At 41.1% G+C, this 19,528-nt stretch overlaps 1 protein-coding gene across 2 annotated transcripts in view; it reads left to right on the forward strand.

Annotated features, from left to right (window-relative positions):
- Window positions 1-18,926, forward strand: part of cdc7 (cell division cycle 7 homolog (S. cerevisiae)) — a 72,870-nt gene extending 53,944 nt beyond the window's left edge. For both annotated transcript variants that reach the window (XM_068036759.1, XM_068036760.1), the window contains 4 exons: window positions 1,691-1,869; window positions 8,507-8,589; window positions 10,499-10,648; window positions 17,519-18,926. In XM_068036759.1, the coding sequence (XP_067892860.1) occupies window positions 1,691-1,869; window positions 8,507-8,589; window positions 10,499-10,648; window positions 17,519-17,934 (828 nt within the window). In that variant the 3' untranslated portion in view covers window positions 17,935-18,926. The remainder of the gene's footprint in view (window positions 1-1,690; window positions 1,870-8,506; window positions 8,590-10,498; window positions 10,649-17,518) is intronic.
- The last annotated feature ends 602 nt before the right edge of the window (window positions 18,927-19,528 follow it).

Below are 19,528 nucleotides of genomic sequence, written 5' to 3' on the forward strand. Positions count from 1 at the left end.
AATTAGTTTAAACCCCCCCACAACAGCACTAGCAAATCTCCCAGCAAGGATGCTTGTCCCATTCCAGTTCAGGTGCAACCCGTCCAACTTGTACAGGTCCCGCCTTTGCCAGAAACAGATCCAGTGATCCAGGAAACTAAAGCTGTCCCTCCTGCACCATCTCCTCGGCCACGCTTTCATCTGCTCTATCCTCCTATTTCTAAACTCACTAGCACGTGGCACCGGGAGTAATCCAGAGATTACAACCTTTGAGGTCCTGCTTTGCAATCTGCTACCTAGCTCCCTAAATTCTTGTTGCAGGACCTCATCCCTTTTTCTACGTATGTCGTTGGTACCAATGTGTACCACGACCTCTGGCTGCTCACCCTCCCCCTTCAAGATGTCCTGCAGCAGCTCCGTGACATCCTTGACTCTAGCACCAGGGAGGCAACATACCATCCTGGAGTAACGTTTGCGGCCACAGAAACGCCTATCTCTACCACTTGTGTGGCGCAAATATTACTTGCCACTTACCAGCCCAAGCCTGAATGTTGTCCAGGTCATGCTGCAAATGGACATGGACTGCTTCAGTATCTAAGGAGTTGTGAATGGTATCGAGCATTGCAATCATCAGCGAACATTCCCACTTCTGACCTTATGATGGAGAGTAGGTCATTGATGAAGCAGCTGAAGATGGCTGGGCCTAGGACACTAACCTGAGGAACTCCTGCAGCAATGTCCTGGAGCTTAGATGTTTGGTCTCCAACAACCACAACCATTTTCCTTTGTTATAGGTTTCCCCCGATTCCCATTGACTCCAGTTTTGCTAGGGCTTCTTGATGCCATACTCACTTAATGTCGAGGGCAAACACACTCACCTCCAGGTTATCAAAGACAGGGTATCAATGTCAGAAAAAAGCAGCTAGGACTGAACAGCTGTCTTTTTCTTTATATTTCTGGCACAGACACATGCTTGACGGGACTATTTGTACATCAATATAAATGTGTTTATACATTTTTGTGGCTTCAAAGCCTAAATTCTTTGAAAATGGGTATGAACCTATTGAATTCAATTAGTAGTGTATCTTAATATATCAATTCTAATAGTTAGTAACTTAATTTGATTATTGTTCTCTTGGCTCAGTAACATATGTACATGAGAACATATCGAAAGAGAAATAAGAAAAGGCTGCTGGTCTATTAAGATTGTCACAAATAGTCATAACTCAATAAGGCATCATAGCCTGGAGTTTCCTCCAAGGGCACAAGTGGGAAATTGTGCCCAAAATGCGCTCAAGTTTCCGTGCAATCTGATTCATATAAGCCCGAATCTAAAATCTTCCATGAATCAGTGCACTAAACCAGCGTAATGACTCCAGTGGTTTATGGTACTTCATTCTTTGTTTTTGTAGTGTGAATCCATAGTAGATTCTGTAAAGTACTAGAAAATTGCTGACGGTGTTAAAAATTTGAAGTAAATGGTCTTCAAATAGTTGCAGCTTACTGAACAATGAAAATTGCTGATATTCTGAAATTCATTATTGCATCTCCATAATATGTTCATTTTTAAAACTAAATATAAAGGTTATCATTAGAACCCGATTTGTAATGACATATGGACAGTGGCCTGCTATGTCAGACGTGTTGCTTTAGATGTTTGTTGCATCTGGAAATAGGTTACACATTTTCAGGTTAGTTTTTTGTTTTACAGCCGGTGAAACCTGCAAAGACTGCAGATATAACATCCAGAAAAATAATAGTGGCAAAACGCAAGATAACTTCATCAAAGGGTATGATGAGTGGTTTAGGCCGGAGGCCCATCATCTGTCCATCAGACATGACTTGTGATTGTTACACAACAGACAGGATTTGCAGTGTTTGTCTCTCAAGGTAAAGTACAGTGAGCAGTAGAAGAAACGTAACACTTCTAAATACATTTATTTTATCAAAATTGTCTTCATTTGTATTACAATTTACAAAATCAAAGTATTTTGGATAGATTTTTTTAGAAGAATATCATAGTAAATTGTATGATTATGCATTGAGATTTGCATGTTTGGGAAGCAGTGCATGAGAAGAGCAGAAACTTTGCCTAGAACTGGGATCAAATGTTTTCAGCTCTGATCTAGTAGAGGTTGGATTCAAATTAAGCTTTCCTGTATTATTTATCTGTGTACTTTGTTGTGAGTCTCTGGCACACACCAGTGGGATGATCTCCCTGCATTTTTGACCTCGCTATCTTTAAGACTTGCAGCTTGCCTACTGATGTAGGGCAGTTTTGTGTTGTGCACTCAAGCCCACAATGAACTGGATAGATACTGCTTCAGCGCATTTCACTTGAAGTCACTCTTGAAGTCTTCTAAGATTAGACTTTACTCCCATCTACAAGAATGAACTTTGTTCTTTTCCTTCGTGATGTAGATTTAGTCTTCTGTCACCCAATCCCTTTGAGAATGAGAAAATGCTCATCTGCATCAACCTATTGATTCTGTACATCTTCAGAGCCAAGTTTATTTTCATCGTCATCTTCCTCTTTCATTGCAACTAGTCCTATTGAACTTTATAATCTGTTGAATCAGGAATCTGATCATCTGTCTTTTTTTTAAAAACACATCAACTGAACCCACATTCCCTGCACCAGGTGGCAGTCTGTTCAAAGTTTCACTGCTAATACGAAGCAGTTGACCATAAGGCTATGTTTACCAAATTTATTTATTTCTGATGAGTTCTGATGAAAAGTCACTGACCTGAAGCGTTAACTCTGCTTCTCTGTCCACAGATGCTGCCAGACCTGCTGAGTATTTCCAGCACTGTTTGTTTTTATTTCAGATTTCCAGCATCTGCAGTATTTTGCTTTTATTTATTTCTGTATTGTGGCTTGCACTTCTCCATGTTCAATAGGAAAAGCTTCTACACAACCATTACACAAAGGCAAACCTTTCAGTGTTACCTTTGAGCTACCTCATCACCACCTCCTCCACTGCATCTGATTGCTTGTCCGACATCCAGTATTGGGGGAGCAGAAATTTCCACCGATTAAATGTTGGGCAGACCGAAGCCATTGTCTCCCACTTTGTGCCCTCCATAAACGTGAGCTCATCCAATACTCTGCTGCCCATAGCCTAATTTGCATCAAGCCCTGTTCACCCATCATCCCTGTACTAGCTGACCTGCATTGGCTCCCACTCTAGCAGTACCTTGATTTTTAACATTCTCAACCTCATTTTCGAATCCCTCCATGGCCTCACCCCACCTCTAACTTCTGCTGCCCTACGACCTCCAAGATCTCTGCATCCTCCAAGCCTAGTCTCGTGTGCATCCCCGATTTTAATTGCTGCACCATTGGTGGTTGTACCTAGGCCCTAGGTTCTGGAGTTCCCTCCATAAACCTCTTTATCTGTGCCTCCCTCATTGCTGTCTGCCTCTCCATGGTCTTGTGTGCTCTCTCTGTCTCTCCCTGCCTCGTGCATGTGTGTGCTTTCTGTCTGGTCCCTTCCTCTTATGGTCATCGCTCCTAACATCTGCTTTGGTTTGGCCTCCATTTTTGCCTTATTGCACCTCTGAAGCAGTGGAGATATTTTTCTACATTAAAAGCAGTATATAAATGAGTTGTTATTCAATGCAATCAGACTGATGGGATAAAAGATTCTAGTTTGTTGGATGTAAAATTCTTGTGTGAAAAGGAATTTTGGGTTAAATCAATCCAGAGCCTAACTGACATAAACTGCTGCCCAAACTTGCAATAAATTGCCAACATCTCTCAGGCCACAGAATGACTTATTTGGGAATTGGTGCAGTTAGTGATGTTCTTCTGAGGCACAGTCTGCATTTACCCCATCTGTTCCTGACTTTAACTTGTATGTGTTAACTCTGGCTGCCTGAAATAGAAGTTCCCTTCTCTAGCACAAAGTTTACCAAAAGGTGTGAATGAAACTATACCTGAATTAATCCAAACAGCATCTGTTATTGAAAGGTATTGTTGAAAGCTCCCAAAAGTGGGAGGAGCTAATGGAATTTTTGTCATCAAGAATGGGACCATCTGATCAGCTGCCTCTCACACGTCTGTCGCTTTCCCTAGAGTATCGGGCCAGGCATTTACCCTCTCTCTTTCCCCCCAACCTCCTCCTCCTTGTTTCTCAACTGTCTGTCTCTCCCCTCCACCCCTCACCCCGTCCAATGCCCTCTCCAAACTATTGTCAGTGAGACACAACTCCACTTAACTACTGAACATCCAGCGTCCCCTTCTGGTCCTGATAGCTTATATTGTTAATGGTTCTGTCTCTTCAGGTACTGTCCCTTTCCTTCAAATCTGCCATCATCAACTATCTCAAAAGAAAACCCGTGACCCTGCCATCGTTGCAAACTACCACCCCATCTCCAACCTTCCTTTCCTCTCCAGTCCTTGAACGTGTTGTATCTTCCTAAATCCATGTCCACCTTTCCCAGAACTCCATGTTTGATTCCCTCCAGTCAGGTTTCTGTCACAGTACAGTAACAGCTCTTATCAAAGTCACAAAAGAAATCTTATGTGACTGTGACAAAAGTAAACTATCCCTACTGGTCCTTCTCACCTTATCCGCAGCCTTTGACAGCGTTGACCGCACCATTCTCCACCACTTCCCTACGGTCATCCAGCTGTGTGGGACTGCATTTGCCTGGTATCATTCTTATCAATCTAATTGTTGCCATGGAATCATTTGCAATGGCTTCTCCTCCTCCTCCCACATCATTACCTCTGGTGGCCCCCAAGGATCTATCCTTGCCCCCTCCTATTTCTCATCTACATGCTTCGCGGTGACAACATCCAAAAGCACAGCATTAGATTTCACATGCATGTTGACGACACCCAGCTCTACCTCCTCACCAACTCTCTCGACTCCTCCAGTGTCTCTAAATTGTCAGACCACCTATCTGACATCCAGACCAAGACAAATAGAAATTTCCTCCAACTAAATATTGGAAAGACCAAAAGCCATTGCCTTCTGTCCCTGCTACAAACTGTTCCCTAGCTGCCAACTCCATCCCTTTCCCTGGCAACTGTCTGAGGCTGAACCAGAATATTCACAATCTTGGTGTCACATTTGACCCTGAGATGAGCTTCTGACAGCCTATTTCCACCTCCATAACGTCGCCCAACCCCACCCCTACCTCAGCTCATCTGTTGCTGAAATCCGCTTTCATGGCTTTGTTACCTCAGGACTCAACTATTCCAACATACTGCTGATTGGTCTCCCACATCATATCCTCTGTAAACTTGTCATTCCAAAACTCTGCTGCCCGTGTCCTAACTCTCATTAAGTCCTGTTGTTCATCCATCACCCCTGTGCTCGCTGACTGACATTGGCTCCTGATTAAGCAAAGCCTTGATTTTGAAATTCTCATCCTTGTTTTCAAATAGCTCCAAGACCTCTCCCCCTTCCGATCTCTGAATCTCCTCCAGCCCAACAGTCCCCCCAAGATATCTGACCACCTCCAATTCTGGCCACTTGAGCCTCCCCAATTTTAATTGCTCCACCATTGGTGACTGTGCAGTCAGCTGCCTAGGCCCTAAGCTCTGGCATTCTCTCCCTAAACCTCTGCACGTCGCTGCTTCTCTTTCCTCTCCCTAAAACCTACCACTTTCTAAACGAGCTTTTGGCCATCTGTGCTAACATCTCATTTTATATTCTTTCATGAGATGTGGGTGTTTCTGGCAAGGCCAGCATTTGTTGTCCTTATCCGTAATTGCCCTTCACAACTGAATGGCTTGCTAGGCCATTTTCAGAAGGCATTTAAGAGTCCAATCACAATCTTGTGGGTCTGAAGTCAGACCAGGTGAGGATGGCAGATTTCCTTCCCTAAAGAGCATTAGTGAACCAGATGGGTTTTTAGGACAATCAATGATGATTTCATGCGATCAGCTTTCAATTCCAGAATTTTTTAAAAATTAATTAATTGAATTTAAATTCTGCCAGCTGCCATGGTGGGATTTGAACCTGTCCCCAGTGCATCAGCCTGGGCCTATGGATTACTAGTTCAGCGACATTACTACTGCATCACCATCTCCCCTTATGGGCTGGATTTTGTAGAGGCCTCGATGTCTGGATCCGTGGCGGGGAGCTAGGGGGGAGGCATGAAGATTGCCGCAGATGAGACCACCCATGGTCCTCGACACCGGCAGGGCCAGTCCTGAAGTTGCCGGTGGCGGCGAGGCCTCAGGGAGGCCCCCCGCCGCTCGGCGACTGGAATATTCAAATAAATTTACTTATCTGCAATAATGACATTCCCGACGTCTCCTGAAGTTCCGCTAAGATCTTCATCCTGGCAGCTGGCACTATCGTGCCTTCAGATCCCCATCCAGGAAATGAGGTGCAACACTGGTGGGGAGGGGGCAGGAGGTACATTTCAGTGCAGGAGGGGCAGCGACGGAGTCAAATGAAAGTGTAGGGGATGGTGGGAAGGGTTATAGTTGAAAGTTTGAGGGGTGTGGAGGGTCAGATTGTGAAGGTGAGTGTTTGTCTTTGGGGGGGGAAAGGGCAAATAATTAATTTAATTGATAATGGAGGAGGTGGGAGAGAGGAAAAAGAAATGTATTTATTTTTTGTTCTTTCATTTAATGTTTCTTTAAATATTTAAATTTACTGGTAGGGCTAACAGTCCTTTAAAAATGGCGTCATGCCTGTGCGCAGGCAGCTGGCGCCATTGCCGGGGACGGACAGTCCGCCTCCTCCCCGTGATCGGAGTGGGGGCAGCCTCCCGGCCTTTTTAAATGAGCCGCTGCGCTAATAATCGTGGTGGCTGTTTGGCGTGCAGCCCGCACTGGCTGGCCGCCGGCGGGCTTATAAAATTAAGCCCTATGTGGCTTTCTGTCGTTGTGTTTTATAGTGCTCTTGTAAAGTGCCTTGGGATGTTAAAGGCATTGTATAAATATAAGTTGTTCATTGGCACAGTGTAGGCAAAGTATGCAGCTTTGTGGGTTTTCGTCCATTTGATTCTTACTGGGGGGGGGGGGGGGGGGGGGGAAGGAGGTGTCCTTGTGGGGACGGTGTGCCCAGATAGTAAATTCAGATTGACTTTTGCATGAATGTTTTTGTAGAATAGTTTCAATTATGTTGGAACACATACCAATCTTGGAATCAAGTGCCCGTGTCATAGATGAGCAGCATATTTACTGAAAAGCCATCTGTAATCTCAAATCAGTTTCCAAATGTCCCACTAAATTGTAGCAGCTCAATTATCTAAATCAAGATCAGGCACAAGAAAGTTCACCATTTATTTCAACAGCTTTATCATAGAAAATCTACTAGCCCAATTAGGAAAGGTGCTCTGGTTCTCCAAAATAAAGATCCTTATTCGAAGAACTGAACACTGAACTGAATTTGGGTGGCGCAGTGGTTAGCACTGCAGCCTCATAGTTCCAGCGACCTGTGTTCGGTTCTGGGTACTGCCTGTGTGGAGTTTGCAAGTTCTCCCTGTGACCGCATGGGTTTCTGCCGGGTGCTCCGGTTTCCTCCCACAGCCAAAGATTGCAGGTTGATGGCAATTTACAATGGCTAATTTACCTCCTAGTGTAGGTAGGTGGTCGGAGAATTGAGGGAAAGTGGGGATGAGGTAGAGAGTATGGGGTTAATGTAGGATTAGTATAAATGGGTGGTGATGGTCGGCACAGACGTGGTGGGCTGAAGGGCCTGTTTCAGTGTTGTTTCTCTCTATGACTCTGACTTTCCTGGCATGTGAACTTTTATGTCCCATGCCAACTGGTGTTATTGCACCCACAAGGAAAGCAATATGTCTTGTACTTATTCAGATGAAGGAATAAATGCCTATCCTCAGAATTCATTAAAGCTATAGTGAGTGAGTGTTTCAATCACCATAATCGTTTTCAGTATTTTGGAATCAGTTTGAATTGGTTGACTTGTGCCGTCAATTTAATTGTTCAGAAATCATTCTGTACATGAAAAGTAGTGTGGCAATATCCATTCCGTGTTGTAAATAGTTTAATTCCTCTGGTTTGTTTGCTTCTTGACTGAGTCCAGTGGTGAGAGAGAGCCTGTCTACAATGTTCCTTTACTGGGTGAATGTGGCTTTGTCAAAGAGCTGTGCAGTCCATCTCTGCAAGATTTTGAGTGAAGCTGCACCTCTGGGACTCATGCGTTGTTGAATCTCTGCGTCCATTCATAACATTTGCACAAGCAACCTGTATCACCGCTTCATACACCTTCTGGTTCTGTGGGACTCTTGCAGTGTCACCTTGTTTTCTTTGCATTTTTTTATTATATTTTAAGAAATCCAGGTGAAAGGCTGTGGGCAGTAGGCCAGGACAACTTTAAGTTTAAAAAGTGAAAAGGCACATCTGCTAAACCAGAAATTAGTGACACTAAAGAAAATTTGAGTACAAGCAAGGCAGTCTGACTAAAGTGGTACAAGAAAAACTGAGTTTTATAACACCTTGATTTGTATGTTAAATAGTAATGATTGGAAATATATCTTATTTGTTTGTTTCATACGTGATCATTTACATGTAATAGGATAACCTCTTTATTGTTAGACGTCAGCAAGTTGCCCCAAGAGCTGGTACTCCAGGATTCAGAGCACCAGAAGTCCTAATGAAGTGCCCACATCAGACTTCAGGTACGAAAGGGTTAAAGCAAATTTTGTTTGGCTTATAAAATGGAAACCAAAACTTGTATAGTGTGTGGCGTGGGTTACTTATTTGAAATTACCCTTTCCCTTAAAACGTCCTTTAAAAAAAATCTTTCATATCTCCTTGAGAGGAAACATTTATTGGTGTACAGGTCATAAAGCAACTGTGGAGATCCAATGTGCTGGATCTGCTGGTTTGAATAGACCAATTTTGATGATGTATTGGGCATTGTGACTTTGGCCAGATGTTGAGCTAAACAAGGTTCAGCATCCTCTTTGTTTCTGGGTGTAATTGCTGGCTCTCAAGTTCTCATCAGAACCAGCTGGGAGGCATTCCTCGCCTTTCCTGAAATCTGGATCTTGAATTTCACGAATGACCTTCTGTGTACAAAGGAACCATCTATGTTAGAATAAATGACTCAATTCTTTTGCTACATACTTCTAATGCAACCTCTGGACTCACTGTAGCCTTGTTTAGTCATCTAAAATGCCACATACAAGATAGAACATCAGAAAGATTGATCGGTATTCTAGTGCACTGTGCTGTGGAGGAGAACAAAGATGCTTCGTGTTTCTTTTCCTTAAAATTTAGGTTCCCAGTCTTGCCCTTCTTGCCAGAGATGGGCAGCAAGTTTAAGTTGAGACTTTTAGACAGGGATGGAAAATAGGCAGTGAGTCATCTCAGATCACCATCAACAGTGGACTAGTAAATTTCTGGGAACAGCTCCTCTATTTGCACAGTCACATAGGGGTGATGTATACTGCTGAGAGGACCTAAATTAAGAAAGCAAATTACAATAAAACTAGCGATGTGTTTTAATCCTTCAGCTATTTGTATTCACAGGGTTTTGTTTTTGTACTAATTTAAAAGGTATTGGGGCTGAATCATAAAATTAACACCGATAACAAATCATTGTATAGCAACAAACATGTCAAAACATATATGTTTTGTAATATATTCTAATAAAACAAATACAATTTTAAATAAACTACTTTTTTATCATATTGTACTGATGTCACAGGCCATCATAACTTTTGTAAAACATTTTAAATTAGATAATAAAATACATGTTGGCCTGATCGCATGCACACCAGTAATGGTGAAGTCCCAGACAGGAAATCTCTCATTCTGGGTTATGTATAAATCAAATTATGCACACACATCTATGTACACCTTGTTTTTTTTTAAAAAAAGATTATTTTTTATGCTGGGTAGTTTTTGTTTGTAAGTATTTTTCCATGTGATATTTTGCAAATTTATCCAAAGTAGGCTAATATTTCAAACTAGAAATGTTTTAAATTTAGCTTCAAATACATGTGGGATTAATTTTTGAGCCCTGAAATCTATTTCCTGTTTTCAGCTAATAGGCTCTGTTTACTGCGTGGTTGCACTTTTTTTTTTGAAGGGAGATGTATGTTCAATGCTATCTGCTATGTTAGAAACAACTCATGGATAAAGTTGCTACTAGTTGGTCATTTTTTTTCTGGCATTTTAAGTATATGTATATATTTTTTGGTGGTATAGCAGGCATTGCTGTGTCTACAGACCATTAGCATCCACCCTTTCATCTGAAACAAAGTGCGATCGAAAATGAGAGACATTTTTATATGCAAGATTCAACGTCTCTGCATTATGGGGGATACGGAGTCTGTTTAAAAATTATTTGTGTTCTAATGTTCAATATATACAAAAAATTGCAGCTTTATGTTGTGCTCATGGAAATGTAAAATTTAGCCACAAAAAAATTACTGTTCTAATTCAGTAAACTTTGTAGAAAATAGTGAATTCTTCCATACAAACTGTTGCAACACTTTTAAAAGACATAATGTCTGTTTGGTTGGCTGTGCTTTTAGTCGTGGCTTTTATGTAAATATCTAAATGTGCTCTGCTTCACAGCTATTGACATGTGGTCTGCAGGCGTCGTCTTCCTCTCCTTATTGAGTGCCCGATATCCATTTTTCAAAGCCAGTGATGATTTAACTGCATTGGCACAAATCATGACTATTCGTGGATCGAAGGAAACCATTCAGGCTGCTAAATCATTTGGTATGGAATATATAATTTTTTTTTAAAATCAATAAATATGTTTGGTCTCTCCAATAATGTTTCAAGTTTATTAAGACTGGCAACATTTTTTTAAAATGCCCAATAACTTCACAAAAGTGCTTTCTCAAAAACAATGTTCAGGCATACTTGTACATTTCACATTTTTTTTTAAACTTCTCTGAATATCTTTCAGTATGTACACTGAACAGTATTCTCTCCATGTAACTTAAACTGGAACAATGCAAAACTTTATCGAGGCAACATAGTTATTGAGTCACAATACATAATTATGTCTTCCACGTGCATTTTCAAGTTGTATACATTGTCTTACAAGTGGAATTACGTAGACTGGTCGATATACAATCAAAAAGCATTTTTGGCAAGTTAAGTTGATTACTAGAAGTGGTATCTTGAATAGTCAATGTTAATCTGATTTCCAATATATCGACTGATATAGAGACATGTTTTTCTGGAGTGATATCAGAGAAATAATCCCATATGCTGAATGTGGGAACTGCATGCTACAATAGGGATGTTAAATGAAAAGAAAGCTATAAAAATGCAGGCTAATCAAGTAATGGAAATAATTAGGGGGAGAGAAAGGAGAATTGAAATTATGTGGTGGGGTGGGGGGGGAGGGAGAAAACAGTTGGTTAATTAAACATTGAGGGGGGGAAAGAAAACAATTTTTTAAAAACAGATAAAGCAAAAATTAATAAAAGATACAAAGATTAGAAATAGAAAGGAATGAATTCGAAAAAATGTTAATTTAATAAAATATCCCAGCGCCCCAATGATTCAGTAATGAGTAAATGTACTGTGCAATGTGGTACTGAAACATCTATTTATAACAGAGAAGCATTTAAGGGGAAGTTAGGTAAATACATGAGGAAGAAAGGAAAGTAAGTACATGAAGAAATGAATAATAAAAAAAAAGTTGTATTGTGAGTGAAGTAAATTTAGAGTGATAGATGGCTCGTGTAGAGCATAAACACTGATCGAATGGTTTGCTTCTGTGCTGTAAATTCTATGTAATGTAGGAAAGTCCCAGATTTGAATCCCTGGTCTATGCTGAGCTAGCCAATCTCAGCCTGCATGACTTTGAGGGTGTTACAGTAGACTTACTTAAGGAGAACCCAGTGAGGTTCACCTAACTGATTGTTGTCTAACCTGTGGATGTCAGGCAAGGACAGGGTCAAGCTTGGCCTTAATGCCTCAGTGGTTGAAAAGCTTGTCAACTTGTTCTAGGCTTATGTATAAGAAATGGCCTCTTGGCTGAGGTTCTGAAATGCTGCCAGTGCTTATGAAACTCTATCCCTGCATGTGTCGTCATCTTCAAGAAAAATTGGAGAGAGGCACAACATGGAAGGATAATAGAATTAATATTCTACCAACAAAAATTAGGAATACAGTGGTACAGCATGTTGAAGCCTCACACAGCATCTCAAGTAGTGTGATGTGTGTTGTATTACAGCTGTATTCCAGCTATGTTTCTACAGGTACTGGCTGACTAGAGGAAGAGGCTTCTCTGAAGCACAAAGGAGAAAGGAGACTTGGCATTGACCACGCTTGTACGTCTACTAGCAGCTCAATGCAAGGCAACTGAGGTGGAGGAAGACCTGAAGAGTGAAGAAAATAGAGCAAGTTACTTCATTTGGGGGAAATACAACTAGCAATATATATTTTAAAAAAATTGAAGTCACACTGAACTTGATCTGTAATGCAGAACCTTAAGTTGGACTTCTCAAATTTATTTGGCAGTTCTGAAAGGTTTAATATGGACATGTAGAATTTGGTAAGAGAGTCCTAGACAGGAAAGTCTGATTACAAGATGCTCGACATCACAGCAATTAATATTGTAAAACTGACCAGACATATTTCTCGTGTAGCCAAAAATCTTCATACTTAAACATGCAGGGGGTAGTTGTTTGAGACAGTACATAATTGGCTGGGAAACTCAAATATGTTAACACACAGAATGTGTCTCCTTTTTTTGCAGAGCTCATTTTAAGGAGATGTCAGTATGTGACCTTTTTATATTTTTAATAGTTTTCAATAATGACCATATGTGTTCCAAACTTGAATCAGAGACTATCATACACAAATCACCCAAGTTAATGCTGGTTCCTTTCATGCAATATGCTAAATGTACCTTTTATTTTGAAAGCATACAGAATTTTTTTTACTGCAGTTTCAGCTGTGTTACTGCATGTAATATGGGGTTCATTTAGGTTTGTTGCAGACAGACATGTCTTGTTTATTAAAAAGTTCCAAGGAGTGGTTGGTCTTTGAGTTTGCACACTCCCTTTTCAAATCCATACCGATGAACTTTCTCATTGCCAGATGTAATAGTCCTGTCTGAAATTACTTTTGCCCAGTTTAATGCAGTTCCTAGTGGGTACATTGACATGTTTTGTTAATTATAAAATTCTAAGACATTGCCACTATATAAAGCACAGTGCCTATGAGCTTTTTCATTTCCAGATGTAACAGCCCTAAGTGAAAGGACTTTCAGATAATTTAATGCAGTAACAAATGGGTGGAATCTTGCAGTAGAATTGAATAGCAGAGAGATTATGTTAAGCTTTATGTTAAAAGTATTTACAAGGATGATGCCAGAACTGAGGGGTTCTAACTATCAGTAAAGACTGAACAGGTTGGGGCTCTTTTCTCTGGAAAAGAGAAGGCTAAGAGGTGACCTGATGAAGGTCTATAAAATTATGAAGGAGTTTGATTGGATATGTGTAGAGAAATGTTTCCATTTGTGGGAAAGTCCAAATCTAAAGGACACAAGTATAAGATGGTCACTAATAAATCCAATAAGGAATTCAGGAGATATTCCTTCAGGTAGAGGGGGTTAGAATATGGGGCTTTCTAACATATGGAGTACCTGAGGCAAACAGCATAGATGCATTTCAGAGGCTGCTAAGTAAATACATAAGAAAGAAATAGAAGGATATACTGGTAGAATTAGATGAGTAGGATTGGAGGAGGGTCATGTGGTGCATAACCCTCTGGTGTAGGCCAGTTGGGCCAAATGCCCTGTTTTGCGCTGTAAAGTCTGAAAAAAGTACAAAACTATCCATAATTCAGGAATAAGTTACCAACCTCGTTCAGAGAAACCTCATGGATAACTGGTGTGAGAATGGGGGAAAAAATACTCAATGTGAAGGTGCCATTCTGAGGCTAGGGTTAGGTTATTTTGTCAGGATAAAATAGAAAGAGCTTTATTCTGCACCTGACTGGGCTGTACCTGTTTCAGGAGTTGGTGAGAAATGGATATCTAATGAAATATGCAGCAGTGATGGCATAGAACAGAGATTATGCTCTTAGTGATAGGCAACGCGAGAGTAAAACACACAAACAACTAGCATCAGCAGAGAAATATATAGAAATACACTATCACAGTGTCCAGAGCTGGCGGGCAGCCATAAAGACAGGGCTAAATTGTGGCGAGTCGAAGAGACTTAGTAGTTGGCAGGAAAAAAGACAGAGGCGCAAGGGGAGAGCCAACTGTGCAACAGCCCCAACAAACAAACTTCTCTGCAGCACCTGTGGAAGAGCCTGTCACTCCAGAATTGGCCTTTATAGCCACTCCAGGCGCTGCTTCACAAACCACTGACCACCTCCAGGCGCGTATCCATTGTCTCTCGAGATAAGGAGGCCCAAAAGAAGTGTTATAAACAGAGCCTGCAATACAGTCTAACAGGGAAATGAATAGAGATACTCTGTGGAATGACTTGATTGATTCACTAGAAAGTGATCTTGGCCACAGGAACATTGAAAGTAAATTCTCAGCAAAGAAAAACTGAGACTTAACGTTGGCACTGAAAACCTCTGGCACTTCCAAGTCAGATAGATATGAGGGGGCAGAAAATGTAGAGCATCTTTACAAAGGTGCATCGGATAAGTCACATTCATCTCTACTCCCAGGTATGGCGTCTGTTTGGTGGGAGCTTAGGCTTAAGAGCTATGGGATTAAACAAAGCCTTAGACTGCTGCAGAGGCTGAATACACAGCCTTTCTGTGAAAATGCGTACAAATAACTCAACTGTGGTCTGCTGTGTCACTGAGCAGAATAGGAGTTACTTTCTGTCCTCAATGCAACCTTTATATCAACTGATCTCTTACTAATGGCACAAAATGAGGGGGCAGTGGGCAGGGAGAGGATCATGTGACCCACATGAATTCTCACCTGGCACATTGATCTCCAGAGATTCGTGAACAATGTCATGGCTCTTGAAAGGACCAGTATAGAAGAGTAAGAGGTTCAGTGGGCTAGATTAGGGCTCCAAATTTGATGTCCACAATGTTATTTTTGGCAGTTTTGTACCTTTAGCAAGATCACCTGTAGGAGAGCACCCTATTCTTTAAGAAAGGCATTTGGGAAACGTCATCTTTTGTTCAATAGGGTTCTGAGCAAACAAATCATTTGGATCATTTTAGCACGAAGTCTGCTTGAAAAGTGGCCTGTTGGACCAACATGCAAGAGATTCTCTGAGGCTGTAGAATAGTGACCTGGAATAGTACTCATCTTTTTGATTCACCGTATTATACTTGTAGTGCTCTAGGCTGGCCTGAAGACGCAAGTCTTTAGAATCCCACCATTAATTTTTTGTATTCTGATTTTCTTCCCTACTAATTGGTATGCTCGTATTTATGTGCAAGCATTGAAGATTCTTCCTTCTTACCTGCTGTGGCTTAGAACTCTCTGCAATTTCCGACATTAAAACACCAATATTCTTGATGTATCCCAGTACTGATACTGCTAGAAAAAGGCTTTAAATATAGAAGAGTAGGGCAGAATCTTTTTTGGTGACAGTGGAAGTGTACTTGCTTCAAGTACAAATTGAATGGTGTGCAGTCAGCACAGTAGTAGTGGCGGGAGAGGAAAATTTGCTGCATGTGAAATTTAAAGGGATATGAACAATTAAAGGAAAATTTGACAGTGTGGCAAAATAATTCTGAAAGCCTTTGGAAAGGATCAGAAAACATCTCAACCTAGTGGCATCCTTTGCCAAACCTGAAAGGGTGTAAGGAATTAAGTGGCAGCATAGATGAAGGACCAAACCCAAAGTATGGGCATGCGTCTGCAGAAAAGTAATAGAGCAGCTCAGCACCGACCACAACCCCCGGGCGGCACAGTGGCGCAGTGGTTAGCACCACAGCCTCACAGCTCCAGCGACCCGGGTTCAATTCTGGGTACTGCCTGTGTGGAGTTTGCAAGTTCTCCCTGTGTCTGCGTGGGTTTCCTCTGGGTGCTCCAGTTTCCTCCCACATGCCAAAGACTTGCAGGTTGATAGGTAAATTGGCCATTATAAATTGCCCCCAGTATAGGTAGGTGGTAGGGAAATATAGGGACAGGTGGGGATGTGGTAGGAATATGGAATTAGTGTAGGATCAGTATAAATGGGTGGTTGATGGTCAGCACAGACTCGGTGGGCCGAAGGGCCTGTTTCAGTGCTGTATCTCTAAATAAAAAAAATAAATAAATAAAAATAATACAACCCCTTCTGTCTTCTGATGGAGCAAGATATGGTGCTTAATAGGGAAGTTCTTCTCTCTGACACGCAACAGCACCATTCCCATAAGGCAACATTGTAGCATTCCATGCACAGATTTAAGGCGATTGGTAGAAGGATTAGAGGGGACATGAGGAACAGCTTTTTCACCCAGAGGGTGGTGGGTGTTTGGAATTCGTTACCTGGATCGGTGGTGGAGGCAGAAACCCTCAACCCATTTAAAAAGTACCAGGACCTGCACCTGACGTGCTGTCACCTGCAAGGCTATGGACCAGATGCTGGAAGGTGGGATTAGAATAGAGGCTAGTTTTTTCCGCCGGCGGAGAGATAATGGGCTGAATGACCTATTTCTGTGCCGTAAACTTTCTATGATTCTGTACGAAAGTGAAGCCACATGTCAGGCTGCAGCTTAATGTACTGTCACTGGAAGGGCCAGCCCTATGCTGAGTGGTAGTTGTGGGTCTCCTTGCAGGTGATGGCATAGTTCAGTTTCCTTGCCAGTTACTCATGGTTTTTGCCAATCATGTGCCTAAATTTACATATAGTTGTGTCATCTTTACTGTTAGGACCAATCAGCGCACAACATGCCTTCTTGCATGTAGAACCTCCTGAAAGTTTTGGGATGGCTTCTAAGGAAGCATCCAATATAATGCTTAGTCAGGCATTCACATACCATGGGTGTACCATTACTCCCTTTGGGAATAGGAGTCTCTGCATGCACTAATCCTCTGCCAAAGGGTACAGAGATGGGGAAATTCCCAATGGAAAACCCATTGTATCCCGTGTGAAGCGGAAAATTGACAGTCCTAGCAATCCTGGACACTTGTTTTATCCAGGCACCAACAGGAAATAAAGCCATTTAGGTAAAGATAACAAAGTAGTGTGCATGATGACCACCTTGCCTCACTTGCATGGAACTGCTTAAAAATAAGTTGGAGCTTGCTGTGACCACCAGAGATGATGGTGAAAAATGGAATGGGTGCGATAGGGATGGAGATCCAGTGTAAGGGATCTTCACCCCATTTTAATGGTTGAGTCTACCCAAGTGTAAAATTTAGGCTACCGTATCTGCAAGCAATTACCCCTTCCCCAACCTGCCATAGATTGGCAGCAGTATTCTGTTTGTATATGGTGGTTGAAATTCCTGCTAAGATTGAAGACCAAACATCACGCTAGTAATATTGCCAGCACTTCCAACCCTCACCTTAAAGCACACACTACATTTTAACCCAAATGTTTTTAGTGTTACAAAATCTATTTGTTTTTTATGTTTTCATTATTTACAATGTATGCTGTCTATATGTAAAAGACAAGTGTAAATGCAGCTCATTTCATTTCTGTATTTTAGGTAAAGCTGTGTCATGCAGCAAGGAATGTCCAAAATTAGATTTGAGGACTCTATGTGAAAGACTGCGAGGAACAGACTGCTTAAGTAAAAGAAAATCAAACCAAAAGAATGAGCCAAAGGAGTGTTCACATTTTGCTGGCAGTGTGCCAGGTCCAGATATAAAGGATGATGAAAAGAAGGAAAAGACTGATTCCTTGACATACAAACAAGAGCTTCACAGCCAGCCAAGGAAGGTCAAGCAGGATATTCAGTGGAACTCCGATTTCAAAAGCACAACTAGATCATCAGATATGAAGGGCTGGAGTAGAGTTCCAGATCTAGCATACGACCTTCTAGACAAGCTTTTAGATTTGAACCCGGCAACTAGGATAACTGCGGAAAGGGCTTTGAAACACCCATTCTTTGAAGGCATGTAACTCAGATTGGGATATTAAATGATGTGTGGGATAAGCACAAAAATACATGATTTAATAGTGACAAGTGCTCATTTTAGCAGATCTTGTTGACATTCATTCAGAATTTTATACCGAAGCAAGTGAATAAGCCACTGCCATTCCCTAGCCCCCTTTCTCCAATCCCTTCATCTGGGAGTTTAATTGCCAAACACCTTTTTTAAATAAATGTATACATCTAAGATTTTATTTAAAATAATTTTATTTTCCTCCCTAACACTTCTGTGCCACACCGCAATCCACACACAAGTGAAATAAGAGGCCTACTCATCTCAGCCGATACTACTGTCGAGCCAACTGCCTGGATTGCAGGATCCTCCACAAAGCTTCAACCACAGTTGCACAGATATCTAACATCAAGACCATATCTTGGGCAGGCAATTCATCTCACCAGTTATTTTAATGAGAAAGTCAGTGTGAGTTGTTTTTTTTAAAAGAACTGGAGGAATTGCACTCCTTTGGTCTCAAAAGGACGAGTTCCAGTGTTCTGTGTCATTGCATAGCCAGCATTTGAGGTTTTTTTTTTGTTTTCCATTTATACCCTTTCAAAATAATCTCAAATGAAATGATGTGGCAGTCTTGCCTACCTCAAATTCTATGGTATTTGTCAAGCACATTCCTTAGTCACATCAGTTATTGATTACAATAACATTTATTGAAGGCAGCAGTGATGTCGTCAGACGCACATTAAAATGAAGTAGACAGTTTGGTAACTTACATTGCAGATGAGAACAACATCCAAATAAATGCTCATTTATTTCTCAACCTTTGACACTTGTCTTTATCTCAGATTTTGGGTCGTCCTAAAGATTTTCATGCAGTTATCTTGTGTTTGTTTAGTTTTGTTACTTCCGTTGTAGTTTTGATGATAAAACTTGGCTGCCCAAACTGTTTTTATAATTTTATTCCAGACGTGCATCTGGCAAAACATTAAAATATATGAATTTTTCTTTTAATTTTTTATTGCATATGTTTTCAAAACATGCTGTAAATGCAGTTTCTGGCACCAGTTTGATTACTCAGCTGCACATAAAAGTGAATCAGAACAGAAACTGTCATTTCTGCCAAAAAAACGGTACTTTATTTTTAATTATAAAAGGAACAGCTCTGTGACTTGGACTTTAAGGTGGGGAGGGGGGGGACACAAACTCTAAAATTTGCATACCATAACATTTGAAGTTTTTGTTGCCTATCTCTTGTTTTGGTAACTGTATTTTAAAGGTATGCCAATCTTTGTAACCTTTTGTAATTTGTAAATGACCCACTGGCCCAAGCTTTATTTGTGTCCCTCTCTCCACTCTACAGTTGATGAAAGAGCTTTTAGCCACTACAGTGCTCCTCTATGTACCACCTTTCCTAAATCGCCTGTCCTTTTCTCCTTCCAACACTGACTTTGAAAGCCCCAAAATCAAGTTTTACATCATTTTTCCACATTCTGTCCAACATCTGCTCCTTTGCCTCCTTAATAAAGTACCTTGGATTTTTTTCTGCATTAGAAGTTATATAAATGCAAGATGTTTCACCTTTTATATACAAGCAGCAGTGCATGATGTGCACT

Source organism: Heterodontus francisci, chromosome 8 (assembly GCF_036365525.1).
Source record: "Heterodontus francisci isolate sHetFra1 chromosome 8, sHetFra1.hap1, whole genome shotgun sequence".
In the NCBI taxonomy this organism is placed as follows: Eukaryota; Metazoa; Chordata; class Chondrichthyes; order Heterodontiformes; family Heterodontidae; genus Heterodontus; species Heterodontus francisci.